At 38.5% G+C, this 24,866-nt stretch overlaps 1 protein-coding gene across 15 annotated transcripts in view; it reads right to left on the bottom strand.

The window, feature by feature from the left end:
- The window catches only part of RNF111 (ring finger protein 111), a 112,458-nt gene that overhangs the window by 26,178 nt on the left and 61,414 nt on the right, over nucleotides 1–24,866 (bottom strand). For all 15 annotated transcript variants that reach the window (XM_024232102.2, XM_024232105.2, XM_063715945.1 and 12 more), the window contains 4 exon segments: nucleotides 20,145–20,271; nucleotides 16,701–16,864; nucleotides 13,990–14,184; nucleotides 3,870–4,189 (listed from right to left, as the gene is read on the bottom strand). In XM_024232102.2, the coding sequence (XP_024087870.1) occupies nucleotides 3,870–4,189; nucleotides 13,990–14,184; nucleotides 16,701–16,864; nucleotides 20,145–20,271 (806 nt within the window).

Genomic DNA, 24,866 nt, shown 5'->3' with positions numbered 1-24,866 from the left:
AACCTAGGGTAATGCATTTGTCAAAGGCCCAAGTCACCCAACAGTCCTGAGAGGAACCACAGCAGTCTTTTTAATTTCAGTGAGCTCTAGGTTTAGGGGGAAGAATAGAAACAAAAGGAACTCTGGGTGCTGAAAGGAAAGAGGCATGATGATACTCAAGTTGGGAAAGAGAAAAGGAGGAGCTCCTTTCTTCTGTATTATTTATCTACAATCAAGTATATATGTCTGTTCTCCTTCTGTTGAGCTGTACAATCAAGTATATGTCTGTTCTTCTGTTGAGTTGGCAAATACAACGTATGTCTTCAATTCAGGTAAATACGGTTTAAGAATAATGTTTTAAGACTGAATTTATGTTTATGGTTCAAATCCTTTCCCTACTATTTAGACTAAAATTAGCAAATGGACTAGAATATCAACATCTTATGAAGGTGACCAAATTTCATTTTATCTTCATCTCTAGTCAGCGATTAAGAACATTCCCAGAGTAAAGTAATTCCTAGAAGAAACTGACGGTAAAATTAAAGAATAAAGGGAAAATAAAAACAGTAATGAGAACCCTCTTCTTCACAATTCCAGTTCATTCAATTCTTACTCTCGAAGGACAATCAAGGGTAAGCAAGATGAGTATAGTGATGGGACATAATAATTGGCTTACACAGATGATACATGACGTATCACACTAATTAAACTACTAGGCACGGTGGTACATGCCTGTAGTCCCAGCCAATTAGAAGTCTGGGGCAGGAGGATTACTTGAGCCCAGGAGTTTAAGGCCAGCCTGAGAATCAAGGCAAGATCCTCTCTTAAAAAAAAAAAAAAAAAAAAAAAAAAAAAAAAAGCAGGAGGTGGCGTGGGGTTGGGGGGTGGGTGTGGTGTGGCAGGGGTGGGTAGGGATGAAAGCCATACCATATCAAAGCAAGCAGTGAGGACTATCTACGTGACTACTCCATCTTCTCAGTTTGCCGGTCTAATTTTTCTTTGACACTCAAACATAAGATATCTACAAAATAAAAAAATTTTCTGGCACTCAAACATAAGATATCTACAAAATAAAAAATAAAAATAAAAAATTTTTCTGGCACTCAAACGTAAGATATCTACAAAATCACAAATCTCAGGTTTTGTTTGCTTCTTCTGCTCCTCTACTTTCTGCTGTACCCAAATAGGTCTAAAGTGAAGACTATATGAGGCTATTTTATCAGCATTTGGTTAATTTTAGAGTCCTACAAACATCAATATGAGTCTCAAACTGTTGTCTTCAAAAATCTCACTCTCTTTACCTTCAAACCCATTAGCACCACTGAATGCCTGGGATCCCGCTGATTCTTCTCAAGTTTTGTTTGCAGTCCAAATACTTCTACTAATACTTACAGGTGGGTAAATGGGTTATATTTATTTCACACTGAATACAACTGTAAAAGAGATCCTACTTATAATTAACTCAAGCTGAAATAAAAAGTTGTACACATAATTGATGTCTCAAACTAGCTGTATTATTTTATTAATAACAAACTATTCTGCAAATGAGACTTTTGGCAGCTCTTTAATGAATGTAGGAAAAGCTGGTACACCCACCTCTTCACCATTTTCCTACAATACTTATGAAGCATCATGTAACCAAATTTACAGCAAAATAAAGTTATACTTTCAAGCAGATCCTTTCATTCAATCCACTGGAAAATTCTTCTTGATGCTCCCTCGTTCCCAAGAGATAGGACAGGTCTCGACAATCCGTTAATACCAAGAAATGTTACCAAAACCGAAATAACACCTAAAATCTCTTTAATTATATTTTCTACTCAATTCAAACTTCCTCTTGATAGTACCAGCTGTATTTTTAAAGAGAATACAACTCCTTAATTTTTTTTTTTTTTTTTTTTTTTTGAGACAGAGTCTTGTTCTGTCGCCCAGGCTGGAGTGCAATGGCATGATCTCGGCTCACTGCAACCTCCGCCTCCCAGGTTCAATCGATTCTCCTGCCTCAGTCTCCTGAGTAGCTGGGATTACAGGCACGCGCCACACACCCGACTGATTTTTGTATTTTTAGTAGAGATGGGGTTTCACCATGTTGGTCAGGCTGGTCTCGAACTCCTGATCTCGTGATCCACCCACTTTGGCCTCCCAGAGTGCTCGGATTACAGGCATGAGCCACCGCGCCCAGCCCTTGTTAATTATTTTTAATCTGTCAGACCCAGAAGACATAACATCAAAATTTTAAAAAATGAGGCAAGTACTTTAGGAAAGGTCAGGTGACATAGAAAAGTGGTAGCTTGGCCGAGCACGGTGGCTTAATGCCTGTAATCCTAGGCAACAAGAGTGAGACTCAGTCTCAAAAAAAAGAAAAAAAAAAAAAAACTTTGGAGTCTTGCCCTGTTGCCTAGGCTAGAGTGCAGTGGCACGATCTTAGCTCACTACAACCTCCACCTCTAAGGTTAAAGTGATTCTCCTGCCTCAGCCTCCTGAGTAGCTGGGACTACAGGCACACAGCACCACACCCAGCTAATTTTTGTATTTTAGTAGAAACGGGATTTCACCATGTTGGCCAGGCTGGTCTTGAACTTCTGACCTCAGGTGATCCACTCGCCTTGGCCTCCCAAAGTGCTGGGATTACAGGCGTGAGCCACCATGCCAGCCTCTTTGACTTTTCTTGCAGCACTTTTTTTCTGGAATATTATATGTCAAAATTACAATTTTTCTCTGAAATTACATCTTTTGTTCTTTGTTGTTATTGTTTTTTTGAGACAGCATCTCATTCTGTCGCCCAGGCTGGAGTGCAATGGCGTGATCTCGGCTCACTGCAACCTCCGCCTCCCGGGTTCAAGCAATTCTCCTGCCTCAGCCTCCTGAGTTGCAACACGCAGACTTATATCACAATCGTACACGGAAGTGACATAACAAAAGTTAAAGTAGCATGGAACACTTGACTTCTTTTACTCCACGTGATTGCCAATACTAATTTAATATTAGTTGACATTTTACCAACTCAATAATAATACCAACTAATTTACTTAATTATAATTTTTTGCTGACATTTTGATTCTCCATAAACTGAAAACCTCATCTGCCCCTGAGAAAACATGCTACAGGTCTGCAAATGAGAAGGCTGTTTATTTCTAGATGAGTGAAGGTTATAGTGAACTCTAGAGTAGGAGGTAAAAGGGGAAAACTGGGAGAATTTTCCAATTTTTCATGAATTAGCTGGACACTAGAGTTTCAACAATTTGTTTAAAATAAGATCCCAAAGATCAGATTCAACTGTATTTAACTAAAAACATCAAAAACCATTCCAGAATTTTTAAAAAAGTGATTTTTAGATTAAGTATCAGTTTTGATTACCCACATCCCTGGCCCATTCAATTAGTTGTAATAATTTAGTCCACCTGAAAATCCCAGAGACTTAATTAAAAATAAACCACAGACCACTAAATTAGGCCATTTTCGAATGTAAGAATGTGACTAATTTAGTGTATAAAATCTATCCCTAGGGTTTTTTTCCTCTTCCCGAAGCCACCACAATTAAAAAAGAAAGGTGGGTTGGTTTTAACGCAAGTAGTTACTCCCTCACGCTGGGTTTTCCAGCCATCTAAAACAGGAAGAAGGCGAAGGGAAAGGAGAAAGGAAAGGGAAGGAATGAAGGGGAAGACAAGAGGGAAGGAAGGAGGAGAAGAGAGAGAGGAAAGGAAGGAAGAATGGGAGGGAGTTAAAAAAAAAAAAAAAAGAAACGGAGGCAGGGAGGGAAGAAAGTAGGGAGAGAAATGGAGGGAGGGAGAGAGACAGGAATGAAGGAAGAGGAAGAGACAGAAAAGGGAGAAGGAGAGAGAGAGAGACAAGGGAGGCAGGAAAGAAAGAATGACTCAAATTCCACATACCTGTTCATGATAGCTGGTACCAGAACTACTATTTGCTCCACAAGGTGCTTGTACTTGTGGAGGTCTTTCCACAGGGCAAGCAGGATCACTAAAGGAAGGAGAAACTGGGACAGCTGGGTGGGGAGTATGGTGGTGGTGGTGATGATGTTGAAAATGGTGACCATGCTGCTGAAAGCAACTTGTATGAGGATGTCCTAATGCATGGTGGTTCTGTGACGACCCTCCACATGGTGAGTGCTGGGGACAGCAGGAAGGTAACCTTGGCATTGCAGGAGGGCCAGTTTCCATTACAGCACTAGATGTAGTTCTCCTTGAGTCATCTTGAAACAGAAAAAAATGCACAGAATAATCAAATCATGAAATATCACTGTGTAAAAAAATAGGTATGGGGTATAAATAATAAATGTTTAAAGAAATGTTCAGTAAATTCAAATCTCTGTAAATAATGTGATAGTGTCACATTCTTTTTTTTTTTTTTTTTGAGATGGAGTCTTGCTCTTGTTGCACAGGCTGGAGTGCAGTGGCGCCATCTTGGCTCACCAAACCTCCGCCTCCTGGGTTCAAGCGATTCTCCTCCCTCGGCCTCCTGAGTAGCTGGGATTACAGGCATGCGCCATCACGCCCAGCTAATTTTGTATTTTTAGTACAGATGGGGTTTCTCCATGTTGGTCAGGCTGGTCTTGAACTCCCAACCTCAGGTGATCTGCCCGCCTCAGCCTCCCAAAGTGCTGGGATTACAGGCGTGAGCCACCGCGCCTGGCCGATAGTGCCATATTCTTAACATATACATCATATGATTTTATGCAGTGGTCTTCATTGGGATTTTCGTGAAACTCTAAATTCTTCAGGAGGCTCATATTTACTGTGATGTGTAAGTATGGCAATAGATCATGTTTTCCTATGGCATAACAAATGATTTATTACCAGTAAAACTGTATTTTAAAAGTTTAAAAATACGAGTCCTTCCACTATACGCTACAAAGCAAATGCTCTTCCCCTGAGCTCCATGAACCCCTAATATCATAAATCATTCCTACATAATGCAGACAGCTATGTACTTCTTAAAATCTCACCTTAAGACACAGCCACCCAAGTCAGAGTGTATCTGGTGAAGTCTCACTATCCGCCAACACAAATATATATATATATATATATTTTTTTTTTTTTTTTTTTTGAAGACCGGGTCTCACTCTGTCTCCCAGGCTGGAGTGCAGCGGCTCGATCTTGGCTCAGTGCAACCTCCGCCTCCCAGGCTCAACAGATTCTCCTGCCTCAGCCTCCTAAGTAGCTGGGACCATAGGCACACACCACCATGCCTGGCTAATTTTTGTATTTTTTGTAGAGGCAAGATTTTGCCACATTGCCCAGGCTGGTCTTAAGCTCCTTCCTGAGCTCAGGTGATCCGCCCACCTCAGCATCCCAAAGTGCATGGATTAAAGGCATGAGCCACCACGTCTGGACCATTATCTTTTTTCCTTCCTTTGGACTCTATAGTCAGAACCAATAGAACATAAGAAATGATTAGACTCTAATACTTGGAAAATAAAATGTGCTTTAAAGTAATCTAATGACTTAGTGTCACATAGTGGGGAAAGAAACATGGAGTCAAATGAATCTGGGTTCTAATCTGGGACCTTTCTTTTAGCAATGTGACCTTAGGAAAGTTATTTAACCTCCTTTTCATCTATAAAATGTGGTAATAAAATTGTCTTGCATGGTTGTTAGAAAAGATAAATTTCTCGGTATAAAACACATGAGTCCTGATTATGCTCTCTGCCACATGCCCACTTATTTTGAAGGTATGTTCTTCTACGGCAAAAGAACTGCAAAAGTATCCCCTGAAAGTCTGTCCCAGTGTTTCAAATTCATTTAAAACCCAGAAACTCTTCCTCAAACTAAATATTATGTGGAAACTATATAAAAGAGATTTTTAAAAATTGAAGCTTCTGATTAAATTACAAGAGTGAAGAGCCTAAAGCCAAAGCCCCGCCCTGCTGCCATCCTTAACCCCCCACTCTGATTCTGAGGCATCTCCTCAGAATCCTTAGAATTCTGGAACATTACTGCCCTAGGCTTGATTTTAGAGTACCCAAGAGTAGGGATACCCTGCTCCTATGTGGCTCAAAGTACCTAACTAATCTCTTCTGGGCCAATATATCAATTAGGAATCTTCTGCTTGTTTACAAATAAAATAAAAATCCAACCAAAACAGCTTAAATAATAAAGGGAATTATGGGTTCACATAAATGAACCTGGGTAGGGGGGTGCTTCAGGCTCTGCTTGGTAAGATTCAGCAAATTTCCCTAAAATTCTCCTGGCTCTGCCCTCTCTTACATGTCTTATCCTGCCTTTCCTGATTCTCATCTCTTCAAGGTCTGTGCTCTAACCTCTGTTACACAGTAGCTCTAATCTAAATTTCTGTGTATTCATTTTTTCCAAGCTGCTAGCCTGGCCTATGGGGCTAATCTCCCAAACCCTTTTGTAAAGGTTCTTAACCTGGGAACTAGAATTCACAGGTCTATGAACTTGGACCGAAGAAAAATACAAACTGAAACTAACCTCTAACTGCCCCTAGAATTATGTTAAATATTGTAATTTGCAATAAAAACAAAGTCAACAAATTATTATTATTTTTTTCGAGACAGAGTCTTGCTCTGTCGCCCAGGCTAGAGTGCAGTGGCGCAATCTCCGCTCATTGCAAGCTCCGCCTCCTGGGTTCATGCCATTCTCCTGCCTCAGCCTCCCGAGTAGCTGGGACTACAGGCGCCTGCCACCACGCCCGGCTAATTTTTTTGTATTTTTAGTAGAAACGGGGTTTCACCGTGTTAGCCAGGATGGTATCGATCTCCTGACCTCATGATCCACCCACCTCGACCTCCCAAAGTGCTGGGATTACAGGTGTGGAGCACCACGCCCGGCCAGATTGTTTACTTTTTAAAACAAATAAAAGCAGTTCCAAAGTCAGTTCTATAATTATGTTACTTTCATTCACTTGTATTCCAAATGTGTTGAATAACCTGGTCAGTGTTAAAACTAGCGTTATCAGGAACTGACCACGATCGAAAGTCTTTTAGGGCTATGCTGAACCCAACATTAAGTAACTGTTTCCTATAAATTATAATATGTATAGTAATTACTCATTATTACAGTAGCTTTACTTGCTACAGCATTTTCAGGGTTTTATCTTAGTCTCTACGTAAAAGTGTTATACAAGTCAACATCATTTATTGTGTACTGCATCAGGAAAAAAAGGTTGAAAACTTTTGGGACACCAAGTTCACTCACTGGGATACACTAAACTACCTTCATGGTTCCTTCCAACTCTGACACTTAAATTTTACAAACCAAGTTATTTGAGGGTTACGTTGACTCTAAAAGTCAGGGTACCAGTTTGTAACCATCACTAAAGTGATGGATATGACATGTATCTGTTCAGAAATAGCTTGTCCTCTTTTGCCTTTGAGCATTTTGAATATATATAGTCCAGGACCTCTTTGTTTCTCAAATAGGCTTGCATCTAAAAGTAAAGACAACCAATTAGCCTCTCATTCGAGAGTTACTACCCAAATAAAATTGTCATAAATTAGAGGTGAAATACAAAGATGTATGATTCAGTAAATAAAACACTTCCTTTTCTATTAAAATTAGCCCATAGAGGGCCCACTAAAAATGAGACAATTATGAATCTGCATTAGGGAAATTAACTCCACAACCTAGTGACAATAATTTGTTTAAAGTGCCTCCTAGGAGTGCCTTCAGTAACTCTAGCAGGATTATCTAGATGCAGGCATAAATTACTCATTCATTCAACAGTCTTACACATAATAAAGTCATCATAAAAGATCTACAAAAGGCACTGGATAATACAAAGGTGAAAATGAAAGTCCTGGCCTTTAACATAACTTACAGTATGGTCTGCCTTTGCTGTTTTTACCTCTAGCAACCAGAAACATGCTTGCACAATGTAGGTGGCTCAATAAGCACTTTCTATACTTAATTTCAACTCACAAGGGAAAAGCAGCATGCAATTACGTAGCTAAGTGCCAAGAAGAGAAACACTTGCTCTTTGGCCCTTAAGGAAGCTCATCATCAAGCATGGAGACAATTTAGGATACAAATCAACCAGTATTAGAACAGAAACACTGGGTTCTAGCACAGCATAAAGCAATGCTGTCCCCAGTATCTGGCAATGCCTGGAGACATTTTTGGTTGTCACAACTGGAAGGGAGGTGATGTTACTGGAATTTAGAGGCTACAAACCAAGGATAGTGGTAAATATCCTGTAAGCACAGCCCTTCCCCACCTCCCACTGTAAGAACTATCTGGCCCAAAGTCAATATTAGTGCCAAGGCTGAGAAATCTTGGCATAAAGGGGAAAAGTAGAGGTACCACGCCAGACTGCCTAGGTTTGAATTCTTGCTCCACTATCATATAACCTTGGATATGTTACTTCACCTGTAGAATGAGAAGAGTAATAAAATCTGCCTCACTGGTTACTGCAAAAATCAGTTATTATAGGCAAATCCACCGGCCAACACTATAGGCTCAACAAATGTTAGCTATTGCTATCCACTGGAGAGTAAGCTCTGTTAGAACAAAAATTTATCTGTTTTGTTCCCACTGCCTAGAACAGTGCCTGACATATAGTGTGCCATCAATAAATATGTGTTAAACAAATGAATCTGTAAGATATCATGTAGGCATAACACAAGGACCACATGGAGAGGTCAGGCAGATAATGAGCTGTTTGTGGCACATTGAGTTTGAACTGACTGCAGAATGGTCCAGGACAGATGTCCAAGAAGCAATTGGATATGAAACTCTAAAATGGCCGGGCATGGTGGCTCACACTTGTAATCCCAGCACTTTGGGAAGCTGAGGCAAGTGAATTACCTGAGTCCAGGAGTTCGAGACCAGCCTGGGCAACATGGCAAAACCCTATCTCTACAAAAAATACATAAATTGGCCAGGTGTGGTGGAGTGTGCCTGTAGTCCCAGCTACTTGTGGGGCTGATGCAGGAGGATCACTTGAGCCTGGAAGTGGAGGCTGCAGTGAGCCTGCACTCTAGCCTATGTGACAAAGCAAGACCCTGTCTCAAAAAAAAAAAAAAAAAAAAAGAAGTTTAAAACAAATACAGTGGCCAAAAAACACAGAAGAGAGAGTCATCAGCATACTAGTGATAGGTGACAACACTTACAGTTATGAAATGGGCTAGTGAAAAGGGGGATGAGAACACAGTCCTGGGAAGAAAATGAATTATGAAAAGGAGACAACTGTCAGATTTTAAAAGATCATGTTTATTCATTATGAAAGGAGTCAGAAGCCCATTACAGGAAAGAGTTTAGTGTGACAAAAATACACTTAAATGTACATAGACAAAAACAAGTGTACATGTGCATGTACTAAGGAAATGAAACCAGAGAAGATGCCGAAGACACAAGGAAGATAACAGTTAAAGCAAGGTTAAGGACAAAGGAAAGGATAAGAGGTAGAGCACAGATAAAGGAACTGGAAGGGACGGAAGGAGTTAGGAGACTAGGAATTAGTACAGGAGGACAGGTAGAGAGCCACAAAAGTTTATATGGAGGCATTGGAAGTTGCAGGAGTTCATGCTTAAGAACTTTCATTTATTCATTTTTTTTAAATTTCCCCTGGGGAATGGAAACCTTGAGGAAAAGCAGAGTGTTTTGAAATAGGCACTTAGAGGAAGGAAAGGGAACTGATCAAGACAATGGTGATTTCCTACAGAAAGCCCAGGATTAGAAACCATAAATTTACGGAGGAACTTGGATAAGTGTGAAGCTAGATGGCCTGAATGTGAGGGTTGGAAATATTCAAAAAGGTACAACATAAGGACAGGTTGTGGAGAAAACAGTTGAACTGATGTTCCATAGGGTCCTGGAAGGAAATGGACCTTAAGAGAGGCCCATTTAGGACTGTAGCCAAGATGCTCAGAAATTAAATCTGATTTGTGAATGAACAAAGATTTATATATAAAAGCTTTCGGAATATTCGGAAATAAAGTTGGGACTGTATCACATAAAATGTATGTAAGAATAATGCCACACATAGGCCGAGTGTGGTAGTTCACACCTGTAATCCCAGCACTTCTGGAGGCTGAGGCAGGTGGATTGCTCGAGCCCAGGAGACTGAGGCAAGTGTGAGCAACATGGCAACATGGCAAAACCCCATCTCTACTAAAATACAAAAATTACCCGGACGTGGTGGTCACGCCTATGGTCCCCCAGCTACTCGGGAGGATCACTTGAGCCTGGGAGGTGGAGACTGCAGTGAGACAAGATTGTGCCACTGCACACGGGCCTGGGCAAGAGTCAGACCTGTCTCACACACACAAAAAAAATAACAATAATAATGCTACATAAAGCTATAACAGGAGACAGGAGTCAATGAGAAGTCAAATCCCTGCCTCAAAGATTATTACAATTTTGTCAAGGTACTTAACTTCTCAGGTTTCTTCATTTCTGAAATGTTAAGAGAAATGCCAACATCAATAATTTTTTTATTTTTTAAAACAGGGTCTTACTCTGTCATCCGGGCTGGAGTGTAGCAGTGCCATCGAGGATCACTGCAGCCTCGACTTGTCAGGATCACATGATTCTCCTGACTCAGTCTCTGAGGAGCTGGGACTACAGGTGTGTGTCACCACGCCTCACTAATTTCTGCAATTTTCTGGTTTGTTTTGTTTTGTTTTGTTTTTTTCTTCAAAAGAGACAAGGTTTCACCACGTTGCCTAGGCTGGTCTTGAACTCCTGGCCTCGAGTGATCTGCGTCCCTGGCCTCTCAAAGAGCTGGGATTACAGGTGTGAGTCTCACCATGTCAAGGATTTTTGTTTGTTTTTTGTTTTTTGTTTTTTTCTTTTTATTATTATTATTATTATTATACTTTAGGCTCTATGGTACATGTGCGCAATGTGCAGGTAAGTTACATATGTATACATGTGCCATGCTGGTGTGCTGCACCCACCAACTCGTCATCTAGCATTAGGTATATCTCCCAATGCTATCCCTCCCCCCTCCCCCCACCCCACAACAGTCCCCGAAGTGTGATGTTCCCCTTCCTGTGTCCATGTGTTCTCATTGTTCAATTCCCACCTATGAGTGAGAATATGCGGTGTTTGGGTTTTTGTTCTTGCGACAGTTTACTGAGAATGATGATTTCCAATTTCATCCATGTCCCTACAAAGGACGTGAACTCATCATTTTTTATGGCTGCATAGTATTCCATGGTGTATATGTGCCACATTTTCTTAATCCAGTCTATCATTGTTGGACATTTGGGTTGGTTCCAAGTCTTTGCTATTGTGAATAATGCCGCAATAAACATACGTGTGCATGTGTCTTTATAGCAGCATGATTTATAGTCCTTTGGGTATATACCCAGTAATGGGATGGCTGGGTCAAATGGTATTTCTAGTTCTAGATCCCTGAGGAATCGCCACACTGACTTCCACAAGGGTTGAACTAGTTTACAGTCCCACCAACAGTGTAAAAGTGTTCCTATTTCTCCACATCCTCTCCAGCACCTGTTGTTTCCTAACTTTTTCATGATTGCCATTCTAACTGGTGTGAGATGGTATCTCATTGTGGTTTTGATTTGCATTTCTCTGATGGCCAGTGATGATGAGCATTTTTTTATGTGTTTTTTGGCTGCATAAATGTCTTCTTTTGAGAAGTGTCTGTTCATGTCCTTCGCCCACTTTTTGATGGGGTTGTTTGTTTTTTTCTTGTAAATTTGTTGGAGTTCATTGTAGATTCTGGATATTAGCCCTTTGTCAGATGAGTAGGTTGCAAAAATTTTCTCCCATTTTCTAGGTTGCCTGTTCACTCTGATGGTAGTTTCCTTTGCTGTGCAGAAGCTCTTTAGTTTAATTAGATCCCATTTGTCCATTTTGGCTTTTGTTGCCATTGCTTTTGGTGTTTTAGACATGAAGTCCTTGCCCATGCCTATGTCCTGAATGGTATTGCCTAGGTTTTCTTCTAGGGTTTTTATGGTTTTAGGTCTAACATTTAAGTCTTTAATCCATCTTGAATTGATTTTTGTATAAGGTGTAAGGAAGGGATCCAGTTTCAGCTTTCTACATATGGCTAGCCAGTTTTCCCAGCACCATTTATTAAATAGGGAATCCTTTCCCCATTTCTTGTTTTTGTCAGGTTTGTCAAAGATCAGATAGTTGTAGATATGTGGCATTATTTCTGACGGCTCTGTTCTGTTCCATTGATCTATATCTCTGTTTTGGTACCAGTACCATGCTGTTTTGGTTACTGTAGCCTTGTAGTATAGTTTGAAGTCAGGTAGCGATTACAGGTGTGAGTCTCACCATGTCAAGGATTTTTTTTTTTTTAAGAATTAAAATATATACAATAACATATAAGATACCCAAGTAACAAGCTAAGAAAAGAGTATGTACTCAACAAATGAAATAAAAGCCGATTTCATTTCTGCCTACATTTTTTCAGAGAATGTTTTTAAAAGACACCCCTGGGCACAGTGGTTCACACCTGTAGTCCTAGCTACTTGGGAGGCTGAGGTAGGAGGATCACCTGAGCCTGGAACTTCAAGACTAGCCTGGGCCAAAAAAACAAGAAAGACACTCCTGGGAAATCTCCTTGAGAATGTTTCTCAATTCTGCCCTCAGTTTTCCAGAGGAGAGAATACTTCCTGATCCAGCCACATGTAGTTTTCTAATCTGCCAGATGTAAATTACATGAATATTAAAAGAATTAAATGAGATATTATTAAAAGCAAAAAGGGATAGAAAATATAAGATGGTTTCATTATTAATGGTGATTTAGTCAATCCACAAGCTACACAGTCTACAGTGTCCCTATTGGTAAGCAGTTAGCAAGTTCCTATCTCTGTACCATTATCCAAAAATGAAAGAAAGCTAGTTTAAGGCTCAGTTAAACAAAGGATACAAGAGAGAGGCAGAGATATCACTGCTAATTGAAACATAAGAACTAGCTTGAGATAAGAGCTAAAACTAAAGAAAGCTCTGGAATAAATTTTTGTGACCTTGGATTAGGCAATGGTTTCTTAGATGTGACACCAAAAGACCAAACCATAACCAAAAAACCCCAGAAAATGGATATCACCAAAATTTTAAAAACTCCCATCCCCATTCTCAATTATTTTGGGAAGATACCTAAGGAGTAGACTTAGTGCATCCAATGGTAACTCTATTTTAACTTTCTGAAGAACCATCAAAGTGTTTTCCTCAGCAGTTGCACCATTTTGCATTCCTACCAGCAATTCGCAAGGGTTCCAATTTCTCTACATCCTTGCCAACGCTGGTGATTTTCTATTTTTGTTTGTGTTATAGACACCCTAGTGGGTGCAAAGTGGTATCTCATTGTGGTTTTCATTTGCATTTTCCTAATGATTAGTGATGTTGAGCATCTTGTGCTTCTTGGTCATTTGCATAACTTCTTCAGAAATATCTATTCAAATCTTTTCTCATTTTAAAATTGGGTTGTCTTTCTGTTGGGTTGGGGCTTTTTGTTTGTTTCTTTTTACTTTTTTATTTTTTAAATATAAATAGAGATAGGGTTTCACCATGTTGGCCAGGCTGGTCTCGAACTCCTGGTCTCAAGTGATCCTCCTGCCTCAACCTCCCAAAGTACTGGAATTACCAGCATGAGCCATCACATCCAGCCTGTTGGGCTGTTTTAAGAGTGCTTTGTAGATTCTGGATTCTAAAGTGCTTATCAGATAAAGGATTTGCAATATTTTTCTTCTCCCCATTCTGTAGGCTGTCTTTCACTATCTTGATAATGTCCTTTAATGCACGAAAGTTTTAAATTTTGATGAAGTCCAACTTATCTATTTTTGCTTTTGTTGCTCATGCTTTTGGTGTCAGCCATTTACTTCTCCCCAAGCTCTCTTATTTGAGCTATAATACTCTGGTCACATATAGCACACAAACTCAAATATGAAATCAGCCTAATTATAATAAAGACTACCTTGATAACATATGAAGTTTATTATAATGTAAGAATACCCGCTTATTAACATAGCTAAAATCTTAGACTTAAAAACAATAATACTTTTCCTAACAAAAGTAATGACAAAAATCTCCCCTCCCCCACTTTTTTACATACCTCCTATAGAAGTGCCAGTGGTACTATTGCTTGTAAGAGTAGCTGAAGTCTCTGACACTGTGGAAGGTTGGCTACCGGTGACAGCTGAAGCAGTATCAGAGGCCTGCTCAGAGGTAGATGGATTTGAATTGTTAATGGAAGCGCTAGTAGCTTGTGATTCCATTCTTGCAGAAGTGGTTGGTACTACAGTAGGTTCTACAAAATACAAAATGTCAACTTAGCATTTCAAAACAAATTAGATAAAGGGTTGTATTTTAATGTAAGCTAATGTGTTTATAATTATTAAATAAAAAAACTTTAAAAATACAAGCTCTCTAATAACATTCGGTAAAGAAAGCGTTCACAAAGCTAAACTGCAATATCAAACTGACGTGTTACCAAAATATTACTGCATTTTAAAAAATCCAACACCGATATGCTTATTCCTATAATTTAGGTGATTTAACAGTTTTTCAGGTAGCTTCTAAATAAGTTGTCTGATCTATCACAAAGAAGAAAAGACTAAAAGGAAATAAAAGTTCCTTGCTATGCACGTACACATGGTCACAAGCTGTCAGAACAGTGTTACAAACCACACTGTCTGACACAATATGGATTCTAGGGTAAGACTGCCTGGATAGCAATACTGATTTCACCGACAGTATGAATATAAATAAGTTATTTAGCCATTCTCCATTTCCTCATCCGTAGAACTGGGAAAGCATCAGAATTTTCTTCAAAGAACTGTCATTAGGATGAACTGAGATCACATACTTCGTATGATGCTTTACAGAGAGTAATCACTTAACATAAGCTATGATTTCCAATATCTGTTTTAATCTTCTTTCCATGCCTTTTTATATGTTTTCCAAAGAAAATTTTGTAAATATTAATACTCATCAGTGCTTTCTAATAAAAATTAACATTTTTCTCTCAGAAAGTAAAAGAAATTTCAGGTAGACTTCAACTTATGAGTGAGTTAAGTTTCAAAGAACTAATTTTAAAATGGTTGCTTAAAATTGAGAACAATGGGAATAAATCCAACCAAAGCATAGTCACGACAATTAAATCTGAAAAGAAAGGGGGTCTCTTAATGTGCTATGGAATGAGAGGGTTGACTTTCTATACAATGCAGTATGGTAAGCTAATTCCTTAGGCACAAATAGTACTTAGGCACAAATGGGACACTGTGAATGCTACTATGTCCAAATGCTTGTATATGCAAATTGCTTGTACATAAAAAAGGGGGAAAAGAACTTCTGTTTATTTGTAAATAGTTTAACCAGGGTTTCTCAACCTTGGCAATACTAACATTTTGGGCTAGACAATTTTTTGTTCGCTGGGGAGGAGATGTGCACTGTGAACATGTATGATGTATGATGTTTAGCAACAACCATGGTTTCTATCCATTAGATGTCAGTAGCATCCTCCCCTAACTGTGAAAACCAAAAACGTCTGCAGACATTGCCAAATATCACTTGGGGGAGAAAACTGCCCCTAGTTGAGAACCACTGCTCTGATGTACTTAGTTTTGGATTTACTTTTAATAAGAGAGAAGCTTTCCACTGAGAAAAACTAGTGGGGGAAAGGGAGCATCTACTAATCACTGGAATACTTTTAACCCAGTCAAGTGTAAATTCTGGTTGAACTTACTGTAATGTGGAAAAGGTTACTCTTATCACCTTCTCCTACTTACCAGCTAGCAAGTGTCACATCAGAACACAAAAAGTTTCCAAAATAGTCACTCTATATTTAATTAACTGAGTAATCATTAATTAATCCCTATTACATTAACGACTGTCTTACAGATCATTTACAGTGCTTCAAAACAAAAACCAAGAGACTGTTGAACAAAATGCAAACAGTTGTTATCCCTTCATAAACAACTGGGTACTGATACTCTGAAAGTTATGACCACCCAAACTGCAAATAGCCCATAGAAGAGCTGATTGTATATGGCCTCTAACTCTTTCCACCTATCAACTCTTTCCATCTACCTGATATATTCTTTGCCCAATTTATAGCTAACTCCCAAACCTAACAAACTCATATATGGCTTACCATTTTCCTTTTAGGAAATTATGATTGACCATTTCCTAAGATATAACTAATAATACCTCAAGATGATTCCTAATATGTGGGCAAATTCACATATGTATTCATTCATATATTCATAAATTCTACCACTTTTCCTAACCTCTGTATTCCAACTCTCGTTTTCTTTCCTCAGTTACTTGGGTACAGCTGTAAGCCAAAATAAAATACAAAAAATGAGCAGCACAAAAAGGTACCAATAATACTGAAGGATAACATAATTTTTAAAAGTAAAGTTAGACATTTCAAATAGCCAGTATTAGTCATTTAAAATTCAGTTATACTGCTTTTGTGTTTATATTTAAAAAGTACTGCTTCTACTTTTTCATGGCAAGTTAAAGACAATCACTACAAATCAAACTAAACTAGGTTGAACTAACCTCAAACTACCACTTACAAAAATATTTTTTCCTGAGAAAATAGCTATCAAGTATTGAAACAATAACCACAGAGAATTTTATGTAAATTTACAAGCCTATGATATTATATCAATTAAAAACGTGAGATTAAAAAATCTGACAATTTCCCTGTAGTTTAATAATATATTACCAGTAAGCAGGAGGAGTTTCTAGCACATTAAGAGATTTCCTTTTATCAAACTCCTTTCATGATTTTCTACTGTTACTACTTCAATTTACCATCTTCATCAACGGTAAGGTCCACAACTTCTGCTGCATTCTGCCTCAAGGGCTGTATAACAGTAGAAATCCTGCTGCGGTTCCGTGGCTCCTGTGGCCGACTTGCATGAGAACTTGAACCCTGGCTCCAATGAGATCTGGAGTGTCCAAGGGTTGAACGAGACCTTAAACGACATCAATATGAAGTTAGTAAATATAAATAAAGAATTTTTAGTCACCACAAAAACCCATAAGCATTTCTTACCAAATGTTAAGTTTTTCATACAAGATTTCTCCAAAGAAATAATCGTAATTAAAAATCATGACTAGCACAATGTCTGGCACTCGGTAAACTTTGCTGAATGAATCACCAACTAATTGACCTAAGAATATAAGAAATACTACGTTGTACCAATCATTAGTGTAAAATACAGGATTCTGTTCCAAGAATGCTACTCTCTCTTCCATGGTTACTTTGAGTATTTACCCAGGTTATAATAAACTATTTACATTTTCTGTTAATAGCTAAAATTATTCACCATAGGTAAAGGAATAAAAATAACACCCTACACGTTTAATAATATCCACAAGGTCTTGTATGTTTAGCTCAGGATAGATTTGCAAAACATTGCTTTGGGAGTCCTAAACCAAGCTAAGCTTCTAGTCTTGCCATAAAAGGAAACAAAAGAAAAATAAACAGGCACCAGGGAGATTTCCTGATGTGTAGAGGTAAGGATATTGTGGCTAGTTTACTAGTTTGGTAGCCATAAGAAATATTACTTGCGTGAGCTACTTTATGCTTTTAAAACATGTGACTGCGAACCCTAAACATCTAACTTCATTTAAGTATGTGTGTGGCATTACACTGTTCTAAATTTACTTACAGGTGTATATACTTTTAAGGACTCACTATAATGATTTGGACTGAGGATATACAGGGGTAATATGTAGAATACGCAGTCCCAAGGCTCCAGGATAAAAAAATAAATCTTTTGGAAAGGTGAGGCCAATAAAACACAAGCGCTTTCTCTTGCTCAAACTAAATATAAAACTGCTTATAACCTTATTGTCAGCATTTACAGAAAATATGTGTAATATAAAAGGTCATCGGGGGTGGGCGCTTAACCACTAAGAAGAGAACTCCAAAGGTCAAAGTGGGCTGAAAATGGCCTCAACGTTTTCAGCGCAACTTGAACTTCAACGATTATAGAACCTAGAGTTTACAAAGTTCAAATTCTAAAATAAAATTCTTAAGAAGGAGTATAAAGGTTAATTACTGAGCCACTGTCAAAATAGGATAGTACATATCAGAAACAGTTGTGGTATAGCTTGAGCCATGATAGTAAACAAATGTCCTGGGATAAAATGGTTTCGTATGAGGACAGATATCACCATTTAAAATTCTTGAAAAACTAAGAGTCTATGATGAGACTGAGTAGTCTATTATCTCTGGGAAGCTGTTAATAGCTGAAGGAAGTTATAGGTCCACTTTGCAGTACTTTTGTGAAAGCATCATGTTCTACTAGATGGAGCAACTGCAAAAAAAGTGAACATATGAGGAAGTCTGAAGGAGGTATTAGTGGCCACTATGATTAGTAGCAACTGTCAAATCCTGACACAAAAGACTCTAAAACACAGAAATACTCTCTTAAATGAAAGGGCCAGGCCAGGTGTGGTGGCTCATCCCTGTAATCTTAGCACTTTGGGAGGCCGAGGCGGGTGGATCACAAGGTCAGGAGTTCGAGACCAGCCTGGCCAATATGCTGAAACCCCGTCTCTACTAAAAATACAAATAAAATTAGCCAGGTGTGGTGGCTCATGCCTGTAACCCCAGCTACTTACAAGGCTGAAGGAGGAGGATTGCTTGAACCCAGGAGACGGAGGCTGCGGTGAGCCGAGATGGCGCCACTGTCCTCCAGCCTGGGTGACAGAGGGAGACTCCGTCTCAAAAAATAAATAAATAAGTAAAATAAACTAAAGGGCCAAAAGCCAGCTAAACAATAACAAAATTAATATCTCAGACAACAATAAGAAATATAACAATGGGTCATGTACACCGTGGGTCTTTTTCAAGATCATTGTCTATTACTCAGGTAAATGCATCTGCTTGACATCAATCATGTCCAAAACAAGATCTCTAGTCCTACAAGGAAAAATAGGTCTGTAATTTCAGTAGTCCTTACAGCTCATAAAAATTGAGTCAATGTTGTACCAAGCACTATGCACAGTCACAGGATAGGTGTGGTACATAACACTGGTTTCCAGTTTTACTCAGAGTTGGGGAAAATCACATAAAATTAAAACAAACAAGGATATGTTATAGAAAGCTCACTTCCATGCCTTTAGAAGTAGCACTTCGATGTTAAAATGGCAAGTGGAAAAGCATGTTCTAAGTGTTTGTAACAGATGTCAGAAATACGAATATATACTTTTAAAATCAGTAACATATTAACATGAAATAAGCAAATGCACTTCTAAATTCATTCCAACACAAAAATTAAGATTCATCCGTTAGATTATTAGTTTGGTGTATCAAATGTAACAAAGCAACTCTTTATTGCTATTATTACCAATACTTATAATCATCTAAAGTATAAGATGAATGCAATGTTAGGAGTTGATATTTTGGAGGGAGAGTCAAAGTGATTCTGCAATAGGGCAATGTCTTTTCCAGTTATTTATAAAAACAGATAAGGATGTTTCATTGATGTGTTAGTTCAGAGCACCGATAAAATTACTGAGTGAAGGACAAGGAATCAAAACTTATGTTTTGATTAGGGTGCCCTAACACAGTAACAGCACAAGTTTCACTGGTATCAATGAGTAACATATTGAAACAAGTAGATTCTAACAGAAAGGGCTATTTCAACATCAATACCCCTTAATATTTTTTCATTTTTAATTATGGTACCATCCCCAATATTTATGTATTATTCACATCTAAATTTCAAAGGAGATCAATTCTCCATATCATCAAAAAAACGCAATTTTATAAAACACTAAGTAAAATTATTATTTATTCAGAGCATTAACTCTTAACTCTCACTGTATACTTGGGGTGCTTTTAAAAAGACTAACCTCTAAAATTCTAGTTCAAGTATGGGAAAGAGTCTGGGCAACAATATAGCTTCATTTTATTATCTCTCCAGGTGAGTTTAATGCAGCCTGCTTTGAAAACCACAAATCAAGACAGGCTTAGTGACATGTGCCTACAGTCCTATCTACCATGGAGAATGAGACAGGAGAATCATTTGAGCCAAGGGGTTCAAGTCCAGCATGGGTAACATAGCAATATTCTGTCTCTTACCCAAAAAAAAAAAAAAATCCACTAATCTGATATATGCATACTCAAACTGGGTCTCAAAATAAATAAATAAATAAAAAGAATGCAAATATCTGCAGCACAAATATGTTTAATATTTACATTTAATATTTCAAACATTTAACTAAGAATTAAAATCTCACCGATAGCTTTCTCCAACTGTTACAATCTCCACTTCACTGTCAGTTGAGGTAACATTAATTTCTTCATTGGCAGTAACCTGGGGAGTGGAGGAAGCTTCTATCACCACAACATCTTCATCAATACTTCCTGGAAACAAAAAGAAAAAACATTTAAAGGCAACTTCCTGTCAGCTAATCGTTAGGCAGAAATTTTTATTTTGACTTTGAAGACCAAGAAATTCATTGCAAAAATAAAAATCTTATCTGTCAAAAAAGGTTTTTTAAAAAAATACACAAGGAGCGAAAAACACACACAGTAAAAATGGTAAATCACTGTTTTAATCTATACTTCTTTGCATGTTTACTTCCTCTTCTACGGATTTGGTGTATTCATTACAAATGTTCAGTGGTTTCTACATGATTTGTAAGATCTTATAGATATTTATCCTGTAATATCTGTAGTATATTATAGATCTTGTATGAGATATTCCACTTTATATTAACCCTTTAATAGCTCAAAGTAATTACAGTAGCTTTATGTTTTTTCCAAGGTTGTTTTCATTTAGGTGATATATTCTTTAAAAAAAAACACTGTAGTTTTTTAGTTTTATGTTATGAAATTTGTCATTTATTTATTTATTGAGACAGTTTCTCACTCTGTTGCCCAGGCTGGAGTGCAGTGGGATGATCTTGGCTTACTGCAACCTCCTCTGCCTCCTGGGTTCAAGTGATTCTCATGCCTCAGCCTCCCAAGTAGCTGGGACTACAGGCACGCACCACCACACCTGGCTAATTTTTTAGTAGAGATGGGGTTTCACCATGTTGCCCATGCTTGTCTTGAAATTCTAACCTCAAGTGATCTGGCCCCCTCAGCCTCTCAAAGTGCTGGGATTATAGGCGTGAGCCACTGCACCCAGCCAAAATTTGTCTTTTTTTTTTTTTTTTTTTTTTTCAGACAGAGTCTTGCTCAGTGGCCCAGGCTGGAGCGCAGTGGCTCGATCTCCGCTCACTGCAAGCTCCACCTCCTGGGTTCATGCCATTCTACTGCCTCAGCCTCCCGAGTAGCTGGGACTACAGGCACCCGCCACCAGGCCCAGCTAAGTTTTTTTTTGTTTTTTTTTTAGTAGAGATGGGGTTTCACCGTGTTAGCCAGGATGGTCGCGATCTCCTGACCTCATGATCCGCCCTCCTCAGCCTCCCAAAGTGCTGGGATTACAGGCGTGAGCCACCACGCCCAGCCCAAAATTTGTCATTTTTAAATGCCCATTCTTTTCTAAATCATTCTAAGCTTGGAAAGTGCGTCCTTATTTAGAAGATGGATATGCATTAAATTAGACTTGGTCCAAGTCTTTGTTTAATATTCTTTATATTACTGTATCTAGAACTGATTTTTGTTATGACATTAGATAAGATTATATAAATAGAATCCTGCTCTGTCTCTCCACAGCTAACTAGCTATCACCAAAACATTTATTGAAAAATCTTTTTTTACCCCATTAATTTTTGATACCTCCTCTAATTTTCAGTTACGCAAAAGAAATACATACTGGAAATTTACTGCACAACATAGGGTCTATGATTAGCAATAACGTATTGTGTGTTTAAAACTTTGCTAAATGGGTATATCACATTAAGTGCTCTAACCAAAAAAGGAAACAAAAGTAAGGGGACAGGAAGAAATTTTTGGAGGTGATGGATATAAGTCCATGGCATTGATTGTAATGATGGTTTTACAGGTGTTATACCTCTTTCCAAACACATCAAGTTATATACACTACCTTCCTTCAGCTTTTAGTATACTAATCATACCTCAATAATGCAGTTAAAATATTTTTTGATACTTCTCTTAAATATTACACATATTTTACAGTCCGTTTTGAAACTATTCAACCCCTTTGATATAGAGTCTAGTGTCAGGGTAAGTCTACTTTTTAAAATAGTTTTTTTGAGGTATAATTTACATACTTTAAAGTTCAACCATTTAATCTGGCCTTTCGCCAGAAACCACCATCTTCCAATAATTCACCAAGATGACAAACACAAAGGAAAAAAGAAGAGGCACCTCCAATTTGTTCTCTAGGGCTTTTAGAAAACATGGAGTTGTTCCTTTGGCCACAGACACAGGAATCTACAAGAAAAAGCGATGTTGTAGACATCAAGAAAATGGCTACTGCTCACACAAAAATTAGCCGGCCATAGTGGCGCTCGCCTGTAATCCCAGCTACTCAGGAGGCTCAGGCAGGAAGACCGCTGGAACCCAGGAGGCGGAGTGGGTTGCAGTAAGCCGAGATCAAGCCAATGCACTCCAGCCTGGGTGACAGAATGAGACTTCATCTTACAACAAAAAAAGAAAAAGAAAAAGAAAAGAAAATGGCTACTGTGGGCCGGGTGTGGTGGCTCACGCCTGTAATCCTAGCACTTTGGGAGTCTGAGGCAGGAGGATCACGAGGTCAGGAGTTTGAGACCAGCCTGACCAACATGGTAAAACTCCGTCTCTACTAAAAATACAAAAATTAGCTGGGTGTGGTGGCACGCGCCTGTAATCCCAGCTACTCAGAAGGCAGGAGAATCACTTGAACCTGGGAGGCAAAGGTTGCAGTGAGCTGAGTTCACGCCACTGCATTCCAGCCTGGGTGACAGAGCAAGACCCCATCTCAAAAAAAAAAAAAGAAAGAAAAAGAAAATGGCTACTGTTCAAAAAGGAATGCCCATAAATATTACCATGGCAAAACTGGAAGTTACAATGTTATCCAGCATGCTGTTGGCATTGCTGTAACAAACAAAATTCTTGCCAAAAGAATTAATGTATATAATGAGCATATAAAGCACTACAGCTGAGATGGCTTCCCAAAACACATGAAGGAAAAAGATCAGAAAAAGAAGGAAGCCAAAGAGAAAGGTACCTAGGTACAACTGAAGCACCAGCATTCTCCACCCAGAAAAGCATACTTTGTGAGAACCAATCGACAGGAGCCTGAACTGCTGAAACCTATAACCTGTGAATTCATGACATACTAGGTGGCCAAAAAAAAAAAAAAAAAAAAAAAAATCAAAGACACCTGGATTATAAACAAAACAAAATAAAACTTGAGGGCATTATGCTAAGTGAAATAAGCCAGTCACAAAAAGACAAAAACTGTGATTCCAGTTATGTGAAGTATCTAAAGTAGTCAAATTTGTAGAAACAGAAGGGTGGTGGTAACCAGGGTCAGAGGGAGGAGAAAGAGGAGTTGTATAATGGCTATAGAGTTCCAGTTTTGGAAGATGGAAAAGTTCTGGAGATCTGTTTCACAACAAATGTAAACATACTTTTTTGTGTGTGTGTGAGACAGGGTCAGGCTAGAGTTTAGGGGCACAATCACGCTCATGCTGTCAATCTCCTGGGCTCCAGTGATCCTCCTAACTCAGCCTCCTGAGTAGCTGGGACTACATGTGCACACCACCACACTCAGCTAATTTGTTTGTTTGCTTTTTTAAGAGACAGGATCTTAGTACATTGCCCAGGCTGGTCTCGAACTCCTAGTCTCAAGTAATCCTCCTCCCACCTCAGTCCCCCAAAGTGCTGGGATTACAAGTATGAGCCACTGCACCTGGTCCCAATGAGAATATACTTAACACTACTGAACAATAAGCTTAAAAATGGTTAAAATGGTTTTTAAAAAAGTAACGCTCCATTTCTTTTCTTGCTGTATTTTTTACAAACCTGTTGTTGAATGGCTTCTTCATTACTATCACCTGTCAATACAAATGTCACCCAACAGTTTACAAATGTCTGTAATTAAGAATTTTCACATAATGAGCGTAAAAAAATTCACCCATTTTAAGTGTACATTTTGCTGATTTTAGTAAATTTATGGAGTGTAATCATTGCCACAATCCAGTTTAAGAACATTTCCAATAACCCCAAAAGAGCTCACAAGTCCTATTTCAGTCAGTCATCATCCCCTATACCAACTCCAATACCCCTGCAACAACTGATCTGCTCTCTGTCATTATGAATTGGTTTGTATTTTCTAAAGTTTTATGTTAAGTGGAGTCACACATTACATACACTTTTGGCTCCTTTCACTCAGCGTATTTATGTTGAAATATATTCATTTGTTGTATCAATATTCACACTTTTTTTATTGCTGAGTAATATCCAATCATGTGGATATAACATACTTTGTTTATCCATTCATCCACTGATGGACATTTGGGTTTTTCTCAGTTTTTGCATATTACAAATAAAGTACCTATGAACATTCATGTATAAGTCTTCCTACAAACATGTGCTTTCATTTCTCTTAGGTAAGTACTTAGGAATTTAATTTCTAGGTTCTATGGTAAGTTTGTTTAACTTTTTAAGGAACTGCCAAATTGTTTCCCTAAATGGCTCTACGATTTTACATTCCCAATAGGGAAATGAAGGTTTCAGGTTCTCCACATCCTCACCAATACCCATTATTGTCTCTTTTTCATTAAACTTGTTCCAGTGGCTATACGTGGTATCTCATTGTGGTTTTAATACCCATTTCTAAAATAAGTAGGCTGGATACAGTGGCTCACTCCTATAATCCCAGCACTTTGGGAGACCGAGGCAGGCAGATTGCTCGAGCTAAGGAGTTCAATCCAGCCTGGGCAACATGGCGAAACCCTGTCTCTACAAAAAACACAAAAATTACCTGGGCATGGTAGCACATGCCTGTAGTCCCAGATACTCGGAAGGCTGAGGTAGGAAGATAGCTCAAGCCTGGGAGACGG

Source organism: Pongo abelii, chromosome 16 (assembly GCF_028885655.2).
Source record: "Pongo abelii isolate AG06213 chromosome 16, NHGRI_mPonAbe1-v2.0_pri, whole genome shotgun sequence".
In the NCBI taxonomy this organism is placed as follows: Eukaryota; Metazoa; Chordata; class Mammalia; order Primates; family Hominidae; genus Pongo; species Pongo abelii.
The sequence above is the reverse complement of the archived record's forward strand: the minus strand, read 5'-3'. Positions and strand labels throughout refer to the sequence as shown.